This window comes from Pinus tabuliformis, chromosome 4_1, assembly GCF_031772625.1.
Source record: "Pinus tabuliformis cultivar Carrire ecotype Pingquan chromosome 4_1, CPIR1, whole genome shotgun sequence".
Lineage (NCBI taxonomy): Eukaryota > Viridiplantae > Streptophyta > Pinopsida > Pinales > Pinaceae > Pinus > Pinus tabuliformis.
In genome coordinates this window covers 530,000,545-530,020,195 of record NC_142303.1, presented here as the reverse complement: position 1 = coordinate 530,020,195, position 19,651 = coordinate 530,000,545, and the positions used below count along the sequence as shown (strand labels likewise).

General features: G+C 41.4%; 1 protein-coding gene across 1 annotated transcript in view; it reads right to left on the bottom strand.

Moving 5' to 3' along the window:
- The window catches only part of LOC149176918 (pyrophosphate-energized membrane proton pump 2-like), a 66,169-nt gene that overhangs the window by 23,768 nt on the left and 22,750 nt on the right, over positions 1–19,651 (bottom strand). Inside the window, exon 8 of the mRNA XM_089420016.1 lies at positions 752–872. Coding sequence (XP_089276142.1) covers positions 752–872 — 121 coding nt within the window. The remainder of the gene's footprint in view (positions 1–751; positions 873–19,651) is intronic.

Below are 19,651 nucleotides of genomic sequence, written 5' to 3'. Positions count from 1 at the left end.
AGGATGCACAGGAATCAGAGGAGGGAGAGGAGAAAGCAGAAACAAAAGAGGAAGTAGAGGAGAAATGGAAACAAAAGGGCATTGAAGCTCACACTGATCCACCTCCATTGTGGCATGCTTATTCAACCAAGACAAAAATGGAAACAAAACGGCATTGAAGATCACACTGATCGGCTATATTCAAATAGTTATTTCCATATTACAGCTCAATAATGACGTCAAGTAGATCATTAAGTTTCCTACATACTTTTAATTCATGTGATATATTTCATGTTTAGATTGTTTGTTCTGAGTATTGCAGCCACAGATGTAGATGCAACCTCTTATACATTTAAGTCATGTATGACTGGACTGAAGGACCTGCCATACTACCAAGGTACCCCACAAGTCACACAATTCAAAGATGTTACCATCATAAGCTACCGACAACTTACAAGTCACACAACACTAGCAAGAGTGTCGATAGTTCAATGATGTCTCCAGCATACAGTACCTAGAAATCATGCAACATAGTTGCTGTGGTACAATCCAATCACTCGTGAATAAAAAGCCCTCAATAGTGATTTTGGTAGCTTCCATCCTTCTAATATAAGCAAGAGTTCATGAAATTGATAAACTAGCATCTATTTATGTAGGTTAACAATATTCAGAGCCCCCCAAAGCAAACTTCAAAATATCTAAAAAGGCTTCTCTTTTCCAATCACATAGCTGAATGATGGGATGCTACAGTGACATAAACAATTGCACTTACCTTCAATCTTACATCGCTTAGCCATGGTTCCTCCAAGTATCATCGCACTAATTACCTCGGCAGCAATACTTTCAAAAAGGTCTGCACCACGAGCTGCACAATCACCAACATTGTCTCCAACCTGCATAAATGGAAAAAAAAAACAAGTCAAAAAACAGAGACACAAGATTTATAATGTTTTCTAAAGGACATTTATAAAAAGAATATTCCTCAGCCATATTGTTAATATTTTCTCATTAAAAAACTGTTGGTTTGCTTGCAATGAGAAAACTGGAATACCAATCCTCTTGCAGCTAACCCTGTTATAATCCATAACTTTGTATAAAATAAAATTGATGTTTAATGCTGAAATTCAAAACATATAGAATGTTCTATAGTTAATGCACACTCTTTCACTCATCATGTATATTATTAATATTAAAACATACATGGCAATATATGGGCTTGTATCAATTCGGTCATTTTTCATGTATATCCGAAATCTATTTCAGATTTCTGGCAGTCAAGTTCTACTCCACTGAAACTGTAAGGGTCCTGTCTGATGGTAATATTAAAGGTATCAACCAGACAATATCATCTCAAAGTCCATTGCGATAAAGATTTAGGTGACTCCATTCTTCACACTTTTGATAGATTGTGAACCTCACCTAGATAGAAAGGTCCTTGTGAAGCTCCTTTTATGTAATGATACAAAAAGATACTGGTTGATTTCAATGAATATCTAAGACTGTTTGTGGTAGACAGTAATATGTAGAATAGCTGCTAGGACAAAAATGTTTGCAAATTTGATCAGTAGCCCTGCAGCTTAGACAATGGATAGTTTGATTTCTGCCACAAATATCAAATATACTGCTTTCTTACTTGGAAAAATAAATAAATTAAAACAATATATATATATATATATATATATATATTTGGGTAACTCGTCCAAAAGTAGATTCTGATTTGTGGTGAGACAAGCATGTTGTCATCTTTGTGTTTCGTTTCTCACATTAAACCTAAGAGACAGGACACATCCAACTGGGGTCCCAATTCTGTACTCCACATATCGAACACAGATATGCTAGGAGACCATACCATATATACATGTTAAACATGTGCCCTAGAAGTGTCCCGTGCATTCTACTCCAGAAAATAGTTCTTCATTGGTATTTTCTTTCAGCCATAGGGAAAGAGCTCTCACAGTCTCTCATTGTGCAAGTGGAGGGTAAAATTGAGATTTTAAGAGATTCCAAGTGTTTTGTAATTTCCTAGTTTCTAGGAAAATTTAGGTCTTTATGTCTATATATATATATATATATAATGAGAGAGAGAGAGAGAAAGTGTCTCGTTTAGCCCAGGTGGTTGGGAGGAATGATTGTTATCCTCCCCACCCACATTCAATTCTGGCGAGTGACATGTTGAGCTCTTAACGAGTATATCATTGTAAGAGCTTTGATCCCTGTTGTCCACTGCCTTTAGTCTTGAAGATTCTAGGGTTTACCTTAGGTACCATGGAAGTACTCAAGGATTTTACACACACACAGATATATATATCTGTCCAGCATCCCTTATTTCCAAGGTCAACACATCCCATGTTGGATACTTTGATTTTCGTGTCCCATGACGACCTTGTGTCATGTGATTTGCAAAACAGATGGAAATTGGTGAAATCCCTTGATTTTCAGTTGTTTCATATTTGCTTAAGTTGCATTTTTATTATCCTCAAACTCTCCCCTCACCTAATTTCTTTGGCTCTGCCTCATTTGCATTTGCCATTAAGAGGTCGCTGAACAAGACCACAAAGCAATGAATTGTTGCAAAAAAATGGATTTAAGGTGGTGGAAAAAATTGAAATCCTTACAAACTTGCAAAAACTAAAAAATTATTGAATGCCCAAAGGATTACATCAACAAAAATCTCTTACAAACTATTCTGATTGTGTAATGGAGAAGCCCTATTGTTTTTGCTGGACTGTAACTGCTACCCTAAGAGAACACCCAACCAAGATTGGCATCAAGTTAAAGTTGCACAAAAAAAATTGTTGCTAATTAGACGAAAACTTAATCAGTTACCAAGGAATTTTATAACAAACGAAAAAAATCAGTCACTGATAGCAGCCTTAAATAAACCATATATAGAATTTACAGTTTTTTTAAACATCAACTGGAGAATTGTATTGAGCAAAATCTCCAAAACGCAGCTGGGTTACATCAAAAAATTCCATCTTGCCAAAATTTTGACTCAGATTCTGTCAACGTGCCCAAGAACATTTCTGACCTGACTTAATTTGCCAAATACTTAAAAGGAGCTACAGTCCAACATTTCTGGCCTCAATACATTCCCACAGATTGATTACATAACAGTAGACAAAAGCAATACATGCTTAATCTGGTTGTCAGATATGACTTATTGTAACCATTGGGTGGGCTTCTACTAGAGATTTCTTCTTCTTCTTCTTCCCTACTTTTGTCCAAGCTTCTTTGAAGTAGGTGAAGTGCTTGCTGGTTCATCCAGACCTGTAGTATCTTGTGCTGAGGAATCTTCTTGTTCTTGAAATTTGCCTTCATCAACATGATCTGCCCAGCTTTTCATTGTCTGAGCGCTTGATTTACCATGGGATTCATGGCCCAAGTCCTGTGAGACCTGGTCCACTTTCAACAAACATTGAGAAACCTGATCTTGTTGTTTTTCTTGAGAATATGGAATCACTTGAGGTAGAGGAGGATCTGGAGGAGATTTATCTCATAGAACTATGTAAGGAACAAAGTTTGTATACGCAGCAGACTACTTCAGAAGATCTGAAATATATAAACATCCCTGATAGGACAATAATATATTATAGAAGAATATTTGAATACAAGTTAGATGATTGAGTTACAAATGAGGGCCTGCTTTCTATACCTAGGCAGGTACCCTTTCATGAATGGTCATGTCTTTAGGGACATGCCTCTTAATTAACTAATTACTATTTAATTAACTATTCCTTATTATTATTATATTTTTATTTTTATTTTTATTCATAACAAACTAGCTGATGATCCTGAGAGGAACCTACCCACCAGGTTGATTTTTGCTGCTTCTTTTTACAATTCTTTAACCCATTTGGACAATGAGCAGCTATATGGCCTGTATAAAACATGCCCTACACTGCCAGGAGAGACACTCATTATCTAATTCTGAGTCTAGGAAAAATATTAGCCAATGAAAATCATTTCAGCTGGGAACCCGAGACTGTAATCCATTTCTATACAGATTTTAGTACAAGTAACAATACTTCTCCGTTGAGTTTCACAAGAGAAGAAAAGGAACTTTCCTAAGTTGGATCCCATAGATGCAGCAACAAATTGGTAATACGCACCAAAACAAGAGTAGAGGTCAAAGCTTCTGTCAACCGATCGAAAGAGGGATACCAAGGCTTCCGGCACAGATCTACATTACCCCAAAACTACGAACCTCAGTTAAAGATTAGATCCCTGTCTTCAACACTTTCAAACTCAGTAACAAAAAACACTTTGGACAACGGTGGATAAAAATGTCTTGCTTGATCACAGGGAGCCAATTTTTCACAATCCAGGCATGTGAATATCTGCAAGCCACGGCCAAAACCCAAAGAAATGGAAAACCAACATGCCAGATCTGAGGAAATCTGCTTCCTCATCAACCTTCGAGCCAATAAGAATGGAAATGGAGGGAGCTTCACAAACCAGAATAGGGAAAGAATAGGCAAGAGACTGCTGAAGCACAACATTCTTGAATTAGATAACTCTGAAATATCTTAGGACTGGATCTAATGCTAGCAAATCACAGGGAGACATGGGATCAGGCATCAATGAAGTTAGGAGAGGCCCAGCAGGGGACGCAAAGGAGGAAGGAGCCGAGGGCATCCACGGCAGAAAGGACTGTTGTCAAGAGGAGCGGCACCATAGGTAAGCACGATCATGAAGGCCAAACACCAAGGGAGGAGGCGCACAGACGGCTCTAGCTGCTGCAAACGACAGCGTGATAACCATTCATCATTGTTTAGAACTTATACTTAAAAGTTAAATCTGTACCTGTTTTTTCCTCATTAAATTATAGATTTAAAATCTCTTTTTAAAGTTTTGTACTTTCAACTTTTTGAAATATAAACTTCACATATTAAGATAAGGTTTGAAACATCGCATATTTGAATTTGAAGATTTACTTCCATTTAAATACCATGGCCCCCAGAATCAAAGAACATGCATGGATCCATGCTAATATTGTTGATCGACCAATGTATTTCAAATATTGAAAGAAACACAAAGTGTGTGCAGATTCATAAGTTGAAACAGCACTTGGCTGGTGTAAGAGGCAAATTTCACCATGTGATGGACCAAAGGAGGTGATTGGACAGATTAGATTGGAATTGCAAATCAGTTTGAAAATTTTGAATAAGACAGGGCTGGGAAAAGGGAGATAAATGATGATATAGAGAGAAGTGGCAACTTGCTACAATGAGAGCATATGCTAGTGTTAAAAATTTCAAAGCTCTTCCTCTATCCCTTCTTCCAATGTTATGGACCCCTTCCATTATGTTCCTCCCCCTCCTGACACGCAGCCTGAAAAGAAAAACATTCACTGTTATTCTACGTCTCCCAGCTCTGCTAGTGCCTTTCAACCAAGTCAAACTGAGCCCACCTTAGATAACCTCTGAGAGAAGCAACACAAAGATGTTGCTTTTGAATACATAGCTAGATGGTGGTATGATGCAGATACCCCCTTCAATGCCAATGTTGTCCACTTACCTCCTTACCAACCTATGTGGGATTCTATCCTCGCTATGGGAAAGGACTTTCAAATCCCTAGTATGCATGACCTGAGGGGGCCTCTTTTGCAAAAAGAGGTTGTGTCCATAGATGGATGCTTGAAGGATTTTAAAGATTCTTGGGCCAAAGCAGGTTGTACCATCATGTTAGATGGATGGACTAATGGAAAGAATTGTACAATCATTAATTTCCTTACCTCTTCGCTTCATAGTACCATGTTTTTGAAATCGATAAAGGCGTCTAATGAAGCGAAAGATGCAAACATGATATTTTCAACTTTAGGATGAGATCGATATTATAGTGGGTAAGGCAAATGTTGTTCAAATCATCGCAATTAATGCATCCAACTATATTTTTGATAGTAAGATGGTAAAGTCAAAATACAAGACCATATTTTGGACCCCATGTGCAATGCATCAGATAGACCACATGCTTGAGGACATTGGCCAACAATAGTGGATCATGAACAATGTAGAGCATGCCAAATTCAATACTAAATATATTTACAACCACTCATGGTTATTAAACCTAATGAGGAAAACCATGAGGGGCAGAAATATTGTTAGGCCTGTCATCAGAAATTTTGCAACTCACTCACATTGCAATCTCTCCTTTCCAAAACATAGAATCTCTCCTTTCCAAAGCTTAGAACTTGAAAGAAATGTTTTCCTATGATGAATGGAATGGATCTCAATTGGCTTGCAAACAAGATGGAAAGACATCTAAAGGAAAGATTTTGCAAACACTTCCTTGAAAAAAAACAACAGAGTTTATGAAAATTAGTAAGCTCATTTTTTAAGGTATTGATATTGGTGGATGGGGAAAAATTGGCCACAGGTTACATCTACGAGGCCATGGATTAGGCAAAGGAATAAGGTAGCTAAATATGGGCCTATCTAAGAGATCATCGATAACAGATGGAACAATCAACTCCATTGCCCTATACATGCAACTAGATATTTCTTGAACCCTAGGTATCATTTCAAAGCTCAGTTAGGGGAAGATCAAACTGAAGATGTCAAAGATATATTGTACAAGTCTTTGAAGTACATGGTCCCTAAGAAGACAAAGCAGCTAGAGGTACATCAATAGATTAGTTCTTTCACTAGAGCCATGAGTACCTTTGGCGATATCCCAGCAAATATTGCAAGAGATGTGAACTAATCAAGTAAGCAATCCCAAAATTTTTAAGTTCGGTTGTTTAATCTTTAAATACTTGATTTTTTAGCCAAAGTCACAATTTAATTTGTTGAACTAACTTTGTGTTTGCAACACATCGGTGGGACTCATTTGGTTGCCAATGTCCTCAAATCCAAAAGTTTGAAATTCAAGTCCTAAAAGAAGCTTACAATACTTCTCGATGTGAGCGCAATCAATCTATCTTTGAGTGAATTCACACGAAAAGAAAATGTTTGGGACAAAAACAGTTAAATGATAACATCTTCACGCAATGCAGCCTCTAAGTAAGGTGCAACCAATTGTTGTATAGAAGACCTGATACAAATCCCATTATGTTTGACGATATTAGTCCAACCTAAGAATGGTAGAGAAGTGTCATGAAGGAGAGTTTGATCTTAATTTTGATATTGATGACTTACAGTTGGTGGGGATTGGTTTTGATTCAGATCCGCTCGTTGGCAAAAAGTAAGCATCAATGTAACACTAGGCACGACACATGCAAGCACTAGTTGTGCAATTCATCTAGCTTGTGCTTCTGCTAGTGCTACTGCTACAATTGCAGTTGTCCTTGATGAGTCTAAGGAATTCGAACACTCTAAGCCAAAGGATGGTTTTGTAGCTCCTATTGGGGATCCCATTTCTAGCAATGGTGATGAGTTTGATGGTTGATCACGTTGATCAAAGATTTACACTATGTACTATGTAGTAGCCAATAGCTCGTAGCATCCTTTTAGGACTTTAGACACAGCTTAGAACCTCATCGATTATGTATTTTGTTGTTGATATGTATTGCTCTTAGTGTCACTTTGAAAGTTTGATATATCCACCCTTACATGGTATATACATGAGCAAAGTTTGCATTAATTTTAGGTATGTTCTATGCTTAAAGCAATTTATTTCAATTTTCACAGTTAGCTCCATATCTTTTCCAGATTAGCAATCACATCAGCATTAAAGTAAACTACAGATAGAACATAAACATAAATCGCAGAAGACAAGCCAAGACAAGGACACAACATGTGGGGCTAGCCAGGGACAAACACCAATGTGGGGAAACCCTTGATCAATTCTTCTTATATATTCTTCAGTAGTTAAGCAGATAGAGAGAGAGAGAGAGATAGTACGTTTACAACAGAAGTCAACACTTTGACTTATCTAGATAAGAGCATAGATCATCTCTAGGAAAATGATACATGAGATCAGTTGAAAACATGCTGCCTCAACTAATTCTCCAAGGTGACTCCTTCACCTATCGTTGTGTTGCAATTCGTCATCATGTTGCACCTCACCGCGCTTCGCCATGCTACACCAATCATCACTATGCTGCATCTCATCACGCTTCATTAATCATGACTGGTCACTGTACTCATCATTGTACTGCATTATGTGCCATTGCTGCACCAAGTTTCCATCCTAACCTATGTGTTGGTTGCACCTTGCTTGCTTGTTGTCCCTAGCATGCTTGTTGTCCTTAGCATACTTGTTGTTGCATGCTAGTTGTCCCTTGCATGCTAGCTGTAACATTACATGCTTGGTGTATTTGTTGCTAAGTACCATACAACTATCCCAATGTTAGTTCGTTGTCCCTTGCATGCTGCTCTCCTTCGGAGACAAATGCTCCGGCTATTTCGGAAATTCCCGGCAGTTCTGGCAGTTCCGACTGTTCCCGGCAGTTCTGATAGTTCCAGCTGTTCCTAGCAGTTCCAGCGTTTCCGGCATTTCTGGCTTTTCATGCAGTTCCGGCAATTCCGACAGTTCTGGCTTTCTGCCCTCTGGATCAAGGCAACGTTATTCCTTAGGATCTCTCCTCCTACTAAAACCCAAAGACAAGTAGAGAGAGGAAGATATCACAAGCGTTGAAATGACTTGAAGGCCACCTCTATTTATACTAAAACGTTGAGCACATGTGGAGTTTATATGGTTACTAGCCGACCTTGACGAATTGTCTTATAACGCAAATAAATTCATAACTCTTATCGGAATCAGATGATCTTTAGATCAATCCTACACTTCTCGATGAGAAGGATCCAAGAAAAATATCAACTGCCATAAATAAGATGACCCACAAGAAGTTTGGCCCTAGTTGCCAATTTTAACACTCCCTCTCAACTAGGGAGAACTCCATCCGTTGATCCATATGTCCAACTGTACTATCTCTGCCATCAGTGCCCTGCACTGCTCTGCTCTGCTCTGATCTGCTAAGCTCTACTCTGCTTTGCTGAACCATAAAGAAGAAGAATTGATCGAGAATGTCTCATGCCATTCCATACTGACCCGAAGTCAGTTTCATCTGAAGAGAGTGTGTCACATCACTCTTACTGTCCCGAAGTTAGTTTTATTGATCCCAGATCAATATCCAAGAGAGTGTCTCAAACCACTCATACTGATCCCAGATCAATGTCACAAGAGAGTGTCTCAAAGCACTCATACTGATCCCAAATCAATGGAGGTCATCCTAGCATAGGGAGTACGGTAGATACAGCGATGTGTCCATCAATAGTACTACTATGGTCCCTATCCTCATTTCCCTGCTCATTGATCAGATGAGAGGTACTTCCCATGAGTCCCAGACTACATGGGTAGGATGCCTCGACAGGAGAACTAATCATCCTGTCCACAGGAGAACGAATCATCATGTCAGTGGATGCCACGGAGAACTAATCATCCTGGCCCACAGGAGAACTAATCATCCTGTTCCACAGTCGCCACGGAGAACAAATCATCCTAGCCCACAGGAGAACTAATCATCCTGTTCCATAGTCGCCACAGAGAACAAATCATCCTGGCCCACAGGAGAACTAATCATCCTGTTCCACAGTTGCCACGGGAGAACTAATCATCCCAGCCCACAGGAGAACTAATCATCCTGTTCATAGCGCACCACCAGGGGAGGGTGAGTCACCCTGTGGTCGTATGTTGCTCTAATAAGTACCCCAAGCCCCCCAGAGCTCCCAGAGCTCAATGCATGCAACATGCAGGACCCTTATAAGAAGGTCTCTCAACGACTCCAAGTCGTTCGGGAAAGTCACAAATTTGACCTTTCCCCAAGGCTTTGACAAAATGTCTGCGACCTGTACATCAGTCTCAATGCGATGGAGCCTCCTCGCTCATCGACTTACCATATCGCAGATAAGGCAGTGTCTGATGTCTATCTGCTGGAGCAATCATCGAATACAGGATTCCTCAATAATCGAATTCCCCCTCTGGTTGTCACAGAGAATCACAGTGGTATTCATCATATGTACAAACAGCTCACTTAAGAGCTTCTGCAACCATGCAGCTTCACACGAGATCATACTCGTAGCTATGTATTCAGTGTCGGCGGTGCTTATAGCAACCGACTTCTACTTCCTGCTCATCCATGATTTGGAAGCAGAATCCATAGAGAACCAGCACTGAGAAGTGCTCTAGTGATCCTCCACACTGCCTTCCCAGTCAGCATTCGAATAATCATGCAGTTTCATATTTCCGACAGTGTATCTCAATCCATGAGTAATTGTGCCCCGAAGATATCTCAAAAGATTCTTGGCACCAATCCAGTGAGGCTCAACCAAATATGAGCTCACCATGCTAACTGCAAAGCATATGTCCGGACGAAAGTTCACCAAGAACATCAACGCGAATGAGTTTATGAAACTCATTGGCATTTCCCAAATCTGGTCCAACATCACTACCATATAACTTCTAAAAGTTAAGATCCTTGAGGTAGTCACAAGCTTGCAATTTATCCTTCCACATTCGAAATCCAACTCCCTCTTACTTCTGCAAATGAGAGGTTTTGCACCTGTCAGAAATAGGTCATCCTCATAAGGTGCCGGTATGAGAGGTCTATCATCCACAACCTTCAGGTAATGGTTTGGATCAGTTTCACTCCTAGTGAATCTCAACTTCATCAAACAGCGATCAGTTCTCTCATACTACGCCCGGGGTGTTTTGCTTCAAGCCATAGAGGGCTTTCTTCCACCTGTATACATGAGATTCCTGATCATGAATCTCAAACTCCTCGGGTTGTTCCAAACCTATGGACCTGCTACATGAAGGGAATGGTCCCCTTATAAGATTTTCCTTCGATACATCTCAAACATGTCCCTTCATGCTCTACTTGAATTCAGACATCCCTATCACCATTTGACTCACATCAGGTAGGGCCCCATAGGTAGACCTCCGGTGTTATAGATGCGATATGGCAATTGACATGATCCCCAATGGACCATCTTGCAACTTGATACAAATTGCCAACCCTGAACCCATGAGAAAAAGCATCTTTGAAAATTATATTTTTTAACATGTACCTTTCCATTGATGAATGCCAACCTGAAACCTTTGACTTCCATTTCCGAGATGGACACCAGGTTCTTTTTGCGATCAAGTACATAAAAGAGATTCTGTGTAAAATTTTCTGTTTTCCCACCCCGGTTTTCAGTTTCTCCTTATTTCTCCCATGTAGTTAAATGCCCATTCCCATAACCATACATTTAACAGACTGAAAAAATAAATATTGCTGAAAACACAAATTCTGGAAATTTTTCAGAATGCTGGAAATTGCAGAATTAAAAAATCAGCAATCAAAAACAGCCATTAAAACACATTAAAACACTGATATTTTTGGTCAACTTGACCCTGGAAAAACCCCCTACAACTCTTGGGGAAAACCAGTTTGAGAGCTCTTCTTTATTTCTGGAAAATGCCTTTTTACAGAGAGAAAATTTTTCAGCAAAAATCAACAAAACAGAAATTTTTCCAGCAAGCAAACTTATCTGTTTTTCAGCTAACAGACAATCTGGAAAATGGCTGAACGTGCTGTATGGACCATACGGATGTACGGACCGTACGGGCGGGCGTACGGACTTGTACGAACAGTCCTCGAAAATCGTGCAGAAAATCGCCTCCTCGATATTCGTGCTGAAAATCAATTTTTCCACTATTTTGCTCACAAAAACTGCCTTTTTCTGCTTGTTCTTTGAGCTGTACGGATTTGCTGAAGTGTTGCCTTGGTAAGTGTGCCAAACTGCTGCCTCTTTCTCCTCCTTGTGCAGAAATCTCCTTTGCTCTCTTGCTCTCCTTCTCCCAATCTGCTCATGAAAGAATGAATGATCTTTTCCTCCCTTTCCTCCCTTAACCCAACCCTAAATGACTTTTGGGTGATCCCTAAATCCAATGGCTGAAATAGATTTAGATCAATGGCTGAGATTAAATGCTCATTTAAATCTCACTTTCTATTTTTTAATTCACCCCACTTTAATAAAGACCCACTTAGTCATTTATTTCCAAAGTCACTTTTCCTTTCTAATTTTTCATTGACTTTATAAAAGTCACTTTAAAATTAGACTTAATAACTTTATCACTTAAAGTCACTTTCAAATTAGATTTAACTTTATAAAAAATTATAAAGTTACTTTAGGAGAAAAATTAAATTCTTTTGGACACTTTTCCCTAGGCCAAAGATCAAAGCCTTAGGGAACCACCTGTCCTCCGGTACCAAATTTCAACACTCCCTCTTACCGAGGAAGGTGTTCCTCACCACACCCATCTTGTCTCTGAAGTAGACATGCTTGCCCCGTGGTAAGGCTTTGGTAAGAATATCTGCAACCTGCTCATCAGTGGAAATATACTCAAGCTTCACAGCTTCCTTCTAACATAGTCTCTGATGAAATAATATCTGATCCCGATATGCTTTGACCTGTCATGAAATACTGGATTCTCCGTGAGTTTAATGCAACTCTGATTATCACAGTAAATCACTGAAGGTCTCAACGGCTGACCAAATAAGCCAAACAACATCTTGCGAAGCCAGATGGCCTCACAACTAGCTAGACTGGCTGCCATATACTCTGCTTCCGCTGAACTCAGTGCTACTGACTGCTGCTTCCGGCTGAACCATGACACTACTGCTGAACCCAACCCAAAACAACACCCTGAAGTGCTCTTCCTATCAGAAGCACAACCTGCCCAATCAGAATCAGTGTATCCTACCAATCTCACTCCATCTCCCTGCCTGTAGTCCAGACCATAATCCACTGTCCCCTGCAAGTACCGCAAAATGTGTTTTGCAGCCACCCAGTGAACCTTCCTAGGCTCACACATAAACTGACTCATCGTGTTGACTGCAAAACAGATGTCTGATCTAGTGTTGACCAAATACATCAAGGAACCAATCAGCTGCCTGTACAATGTGGGATCCACCAACTCGGAATCCGAAGCATGAAGCTTCTTCCAGTTGGTGATCACATCGGTGTCGACATGGGTCTACAATCCTCCATGTGGAATCTGCTAAGGATGTCCACAATATACTTCCCCTGCCCCAGGAAGAAATGCCCCTCCTCCTGCCACACCTCCAAACCCAAAAAGTAATGCATCAAGCCGATGTCCTTCATCTCAAACTCCGCCGCAAGATCTCTCTTGCAGTGCTCTATGAGTCTCTCTGCACCTGTAATGATCAAGTCATCCACATACAACCCCAGAATGAGAGGCTCCTCACCAATCACAATAAAGTAAAGGTTCGGATCTGCCTCACTCTTTGTGAAACCCATCCCCTGCAAGTATGCATCTATCCTGGAGTACCAAGCTCTGGGAGCTTGCTTCAGGCCATAAAGAGCCTTCTTCAATCTGCACACATGCGACTCCTTCCCACGCACCTCAAAGCCCTGTGGCTACTCAATGTACACCTCCTCCTGTATGAAGCCATTGAGAAATGCGGTCTTCACATCCATCTGGTGGATCTTCCAACCCATCTCTGCTGCTATCGATATAATGGAGCGGATCGAAGTATATCGAGCCACGGGAGCGAAGGTCTCCTCATAATCAACTCCCTCTACCTGGGAGAACCCTCTAGCCACAAACCTCGCTTTGAATTTCTCAATGCTGCCATCTGCAGCATGCTTTACCTTGTAAAGCCATCTGGAAGTAACCACGGATTTGCCCTCAGGCCTCGGCACCACCTCCCAAACATCATTCTTCATGATAGAAAAATACTCCTCCTGCATGGCCTCTCTCCAGACCTGCTGGCTAGCTGCCTCCTCATATAGCTAGAAGGCTCAGAGTCAAGGATGCTGGTAACCATCGCCATATAGCTACAAAACCTCTCAGGTGGTCTACTCTCTCTGACCGGCCTCTTCGGCTCAGCAAGAGATGTGGCATCTCTCAAGGTGTCCTGAAGCCACTTGGGCTTCCTCTTCCCTGAGCATGCTTCTCCCATAGGAGAATGAAACTCCTCCTCCTCATCACCATCAGTAGCCTGAACTCCTGATTGTCTGTCTGTTGTCCTCCTGCCTGCACCTGAACCTGTAGAAGCTGAGGTACCGTGTGAACTGTCCATCAGTGGACTCCCTAGTGAACTGCTCTGTGAACTGCTCGGAGCACCACCCCTCTGGCTCGGCGAGCCACTGCTCACTGATGGACCTGACATCCTCATAGATGTACCTCCGGATCCTCCTGATCCCTGCCCACTGGATCCCTGCGACTGACTCAACTGCTGCTAAGGGTCTAGCTGATCCAGATACTCTAACTCTCGTGACCTCCTAAAGGCCCTGTCCTCCTCGAACTTCACATCCCGTCTGACAACAACTCTCCTCTGTGCAGGAATGTAAATCCGAAAGGCCTTTGAGGTCTCACTGTAGCCCACAAAGATACCCTTCTCTGCGGTGGGCTCTAGTTTGGTCCTCTTCTCCTTGGGTATATAGGAGTATGTAATGCATCCAAAGATATGAAGATGACCAAGATCAAGCTTCTTCCCAGAGAAAGCCTCCTCCGGAGTCATGTGCCCCAAGGCACGATGCGGACTCCTGTTCTGCAAGTAAACAGCTGTGTTGCAGGCCTCTGCCCACAAGAACAATGGCAATCCCTGATCATGTAACATGGCTTTGGCAGCCCCTATGATGGATCTGTTCTTCCTCTCCGCAACCCCGTTCTGCTGGGGGTTGTAAGGAACAGTGAACTCCCTCCTAATGCCTGCTTCCGCACAATAGTCAACAAACTCTCCAAGGGTGTACTCTCCTCCATTGTCCGACCTCAAGGACTTGATCTTTCGACCTGTCTGAGTCTCCACAAGAGCTCTGAACTCCTGAAACCGCTTGAAGACCTCACTCTTGGTCTTCAAGAAATAAATCCAGGTCCTCCTGGAGTGATCATCAATGAATAAGACATAGTACTCATATCCACTCAAGGAAACATGAGACATCCGACCGCTCACATCGGAATGAATCAAATCAAGTATCCCCGTCGCTCTGCTGTCACTGCTGGGAAAAGGGGATTTGGCAAACTTGCCCATTGCACAACCTCTGCAAGTATCAAAGTGATCAGTACTGAAATCTGGCACACCTGTGGTGATCTCCCGCAATGTCCTCAAGGCTCCGTGATACATGTGTCCCATCCTGCGGTGCCAAATCTCACACAGCTCAGAACTGCTAGCTCTGCTGTCGGTACTACTGCTCAATGCCAAAAGGGGCTGGAATGCAAACTTGTACACCTTTGCATGGCGTACACCTATCACTCTAGCTGAATCAGCTGGAGTGCCCCTGGGATACATCAACACCTATCCTCCCCTGAACAGTGCCTCATATCCTCTGTCCTCCAAAGCTGAGACGGATATGAGGTTCTTCCTCATCCCTGGCACATAAAGAACATCTGACACTTTCAAGGGAGGTTTGGACTCCCTCTGAAATGTCAGTGTACCCACCCCGACTGCTCTAACAACTCTGTCATCACCGAGTACTACCTCAATATCAATGCCACTCTCTGAAAGCTCTGAGAAGTACTCCCGGACTCCTGTCATGTGACGTGAAGCCCCACTGTCCACATACCAGATACCTGTAGATGCTCCGCTAATCGAGGGAAAAGCATGCTCCCTCTGAACCTGTGTAGCAGGTGATCCTGCACTAGAGGACTCACATGTAGTGAACGCAAACTCTCGGTCAAAACAATCTGCAAAGTCCTCAATCTCAGCTGAAGCTGCCACATCCTGGTTCTTCCCCTTCTTCTTCTTCTTCTCCGGACACACAACTGCATAGTGTCCCATCTTCTGACAATTCCAACACTTCACTTTGGAATAGTCCTTCTGTGAGTTACCCTGTTTACCTTTACCTTTGCCTTTGCATCCACCACCGCTTGTGGAAGCTTGCTTCTTCCCTTTGCCTTTCTTGCCTCCCGCCACCAGTGCTACGTCCTCATCCTGCTCAACTAGCTTGGCTGCCCCAAGCTGTCCTTTCCTGATCTCTGTCTGAATACAATCATCCCAAAACCTCTCCCATGTGGGAAGGGTCTCACGTGCACAAACCCCATCAGCAAAGTTCAACCATGAACGGGGGAGGCCATTCACTACAATACGCACCAACTCAGTGGATGGAATGGCCTCTCCAATCGCTGCCAACTCATCTCTCACATTGATAATCTTTGTGAGATATCCAGCTGCACTATCATTCCCCATCTTAATGTTCTTCAGCTTCTCCTTCAGGACCATCTTCCGGTTCTCATTGGTACTCTGGTAGAGATTGGACAATGCTGTCCACATCTCATGGGCATTGCTCTTTCCTCTCATATGAGGAATGCAATGGTCTTTGATTCCGTCTAGAATCAACCTCTTACCCTTGTTGTTCTTTCTATTATAAGCTGCCAACTGAGTAGCATCAGTAGGCACAACAACAGGGTGCTGTGCTGTATGCACCATGATATCCCAGACTTCTGCCTCCTCAAAGATACTCTGCATTCTCTCCTTCCAAACGTTGTAATTTGTATGCCCATCCAACCTATCCTCCACCCTCAATCCCAATGACATCTTGCTGTCCTAAAACTGAAAAATAGCACTGCTGTGGTAAAGATAAAACTGTTGTTTATGAAAAATCAGCTTGCTGGAATTTTCAGAGTGAAAAAATCAGCAGCTGTATTTTTTTCTTTTGCTGTCCCAAACTGCCGTTCAGCACTCAAGCTCTGATACCATGTAAAATTTTCTGTTTTCCCACCCCGGTTTTCAGTTTCTCTTTATTTCTCCCATGTAGTTAAATGCCCATTCCCATCACCATACATTTAACAGACTGAAAAAATAAATATTGCTGAAAACACAAATTCTGGAAATTTTTCAGAATGCTGGAAATTGCAGAATTAAAAAATCAGCAATCAAAAACAGCCATTAAAACACATTAAAACACTGATATTTTTGGTCAACTTGACCCTGGAAAAACCCCCTACAACTCTTGGGGAAAACCAGTTTGAGAGCTCTTCTTTATTTCTGGAAAATGCCTTTTTACAGAGAGAAAATTTTTCAGCAAAAATCAGCAAAACAGAAATTTTTCCAGCAAGCAAACTTATCTGTTTTTCAGCTAACAGACAATCTGGAAAATGGCTGAACGTGCTGTACGGACCGTACGGATGTACGGACGGCCGTACGGACTTGTACGGACAGTCCTCGAAAATCGTGCAGAAAATCGCCTCCTCGATATTCGTGCTGAAAATCAATTTTTCCACTGTTTTGCTCACAAAAACTGTCTTTTTCTGCTTGTTCTTTGAGCTGTACGGATTTGCTGAAGTGCTGCCTTGGTATGTGTGCCAAACTGCTGCCTCTTTCTCCTCCTTGTCCAGAAATCTCCTTTGCTCTCTTGCTCTCCTTCTCCCAATCTGCTCATGAAAGAATGAATGATCTTTTCCTCCTTTTCCTCCCTTAACCCAACCCTAAATGACTTTTGGGTGATCCCTAAATCCAATGGCTGAAATAAATTTAGATCAATGGCTGAAATTAAATGCTCATTTAAATCTCACTTTCTATTTTTTAATTCACCCCACTTTAATAAAGACCCACTTAGTCATTTATCTCCAAAGTCACTTTTCCTTTCTAATTTTTCATTGACTTTATAAAAGTCACTTTAAAATTAAACTTAGTAACTTTATCACTTAAAGTCACTTTCAAATTAGATTTAACTTTATAAAAAATTATAAAGTTACTTTAGGAGAAAAATTAAATTCTTTTGGACACTTTTCCCTAGGCCAAAGATCAAAGCCTTAGGGAACCACCTGTCCTCCGGTACCAAATTTCAACATTCTGTAAATGAATCGAGTTACCCTTATTCAATTGAGAGTTAACATTCCCTACACCCTTTCCGAGATAGGTGTAATCGGCTCCAAGTATAATCCCACAATTGTTTCTATCTCTACCAAATTAAAGAGTGCAACCATCTATCCGATGAAGTACCTTGAAGCACTACAATCTATAAGCCAGATTCCCAAATAATTTGAAGGAGAGGGCCAATACAAGATAACGCTTCTTTATCTTATCAGAAACAAGATTTGATTCTTCATACCTGGGGTTCCTTGCTTTCTATGAAGAGTCGGCCATTTCCTTGATTACCTGCATTACTTGTCATTCCTTTGATCACTGAAGATGTCCCTGGAATGATTGTTATCATCATCAAGTGATGTGTCCCTGCCATTTAGACACTCCTTCGCATAATGGCCGAACTAGTTATCTGCCTTTCCTTCCACCCTGAGATCCGGTCTTCCAATGAAGTGATATTTAGGTAGGCCATATTCCGCTATGCCATTTTGATCATATTCTCTGCTTCGACTTCACCCTTGGTGAATTTGAAGAGGGATGAGGAATCCACTAATCCTTTTGTCCTTTCCCAATTGTCTTCAGTGATTGCTCTTTCCCTCTTGCTTGGGCATTGTCTTCAGTGATTGCTCTTTCCCTCTTGCTTGGGCATTGTCTTCACCTCAACTCCGATACCATGTTAATTTTAGGTATGTTCTATGCTTAAAGCAATTTATTTCAATTTTCACAGTTAGCTCCATATCTTTTCCAGAATAGCAATCACATCAACATTAGAGTAAACTGCAGATAGAACATAAACATAAATCCCAAAAGACAAGCCAAGACAAGAGGACACAAGATGTGGCGCTAGCCAGGGACAAACCCCAATGTGGGAAAACCCTTGATCAATACTTCTTATATGTTCTTCAATAGTTAAGCAAAGGGAGAGAGAGATAGTATGTTTACAATAAAAGTCAACACTTTGACTTATCTAGATAAGAGCATAGATCATCTCTAAGAATAAGATACATGAGATTAGTTGAAGACATGTTGCTTCAACTAATTCTCCAAGGTGACTCCTTCACCTATCGTTGTGTTGCATTTCGTCATCATGTTGCACCTCACCGCGCTACACCATGATGCACCCATCATCACTATGTTGCATCTCATCACACTTCATTAATCATTACTGTACCCATCACTGTACTGCATCATGTGCCACTACTGCACCATGTTGCCATCCTGACTTATGTGTTGGTTGCACCTTGCTTGCTTGTTGTCCCTTTCTTACTTGTTGTCCTTAGCATGCTTGTTGTCCTTAGCATGTTTGTTGTTGCATGCTAGTTGTCCCTTGCATGCTAGTTGTAACATTGCATGCTTGGTGTATTTGCTGCTAAGTACCATACAACTGTCCCAATGTTAGTTAGTTGTCCCTTGCATGTTGCTCTCCTTCGGATACAGATGCTCCGGCTGTTTGGGCAGTTCCAGCAGTTCTGGCTTTTCCAACAGTTCCAGCTTTTCTGGCAGTTCCGGCATTTCCGGCATTTCTGACTTTTCCGGCAGTTCTGGCTTTTCCGGCATTTCCGGCAATTCCGGCATTTCTAGCTTTTCCAGTAGTTCCGGCTTTTCCGACAGTTCCGGCCTTCTGCCCTCTAGATCAAAGCAACGTTATTCCTTAGGATCTCTCCTCCTACTAAAACCCAAAGACAAGTAGAGAGAGGAAGAGATCCCAAGTGTTGAAATGACTTGAAGGCCACCTATATTTATACTAAAACGTTGAGCACATGTGGGGGGTTTACTTGGTCGTTGGCCGACCTTGACAAATTGTCTTATAGCACAAATAAATTCATAACTCCATGAATACTTATCGGAATCGAATGATCTTTAGATCAATCCTACACCTCTTGATGAGAGGGATCCAAGAAAAATATCAGCGAT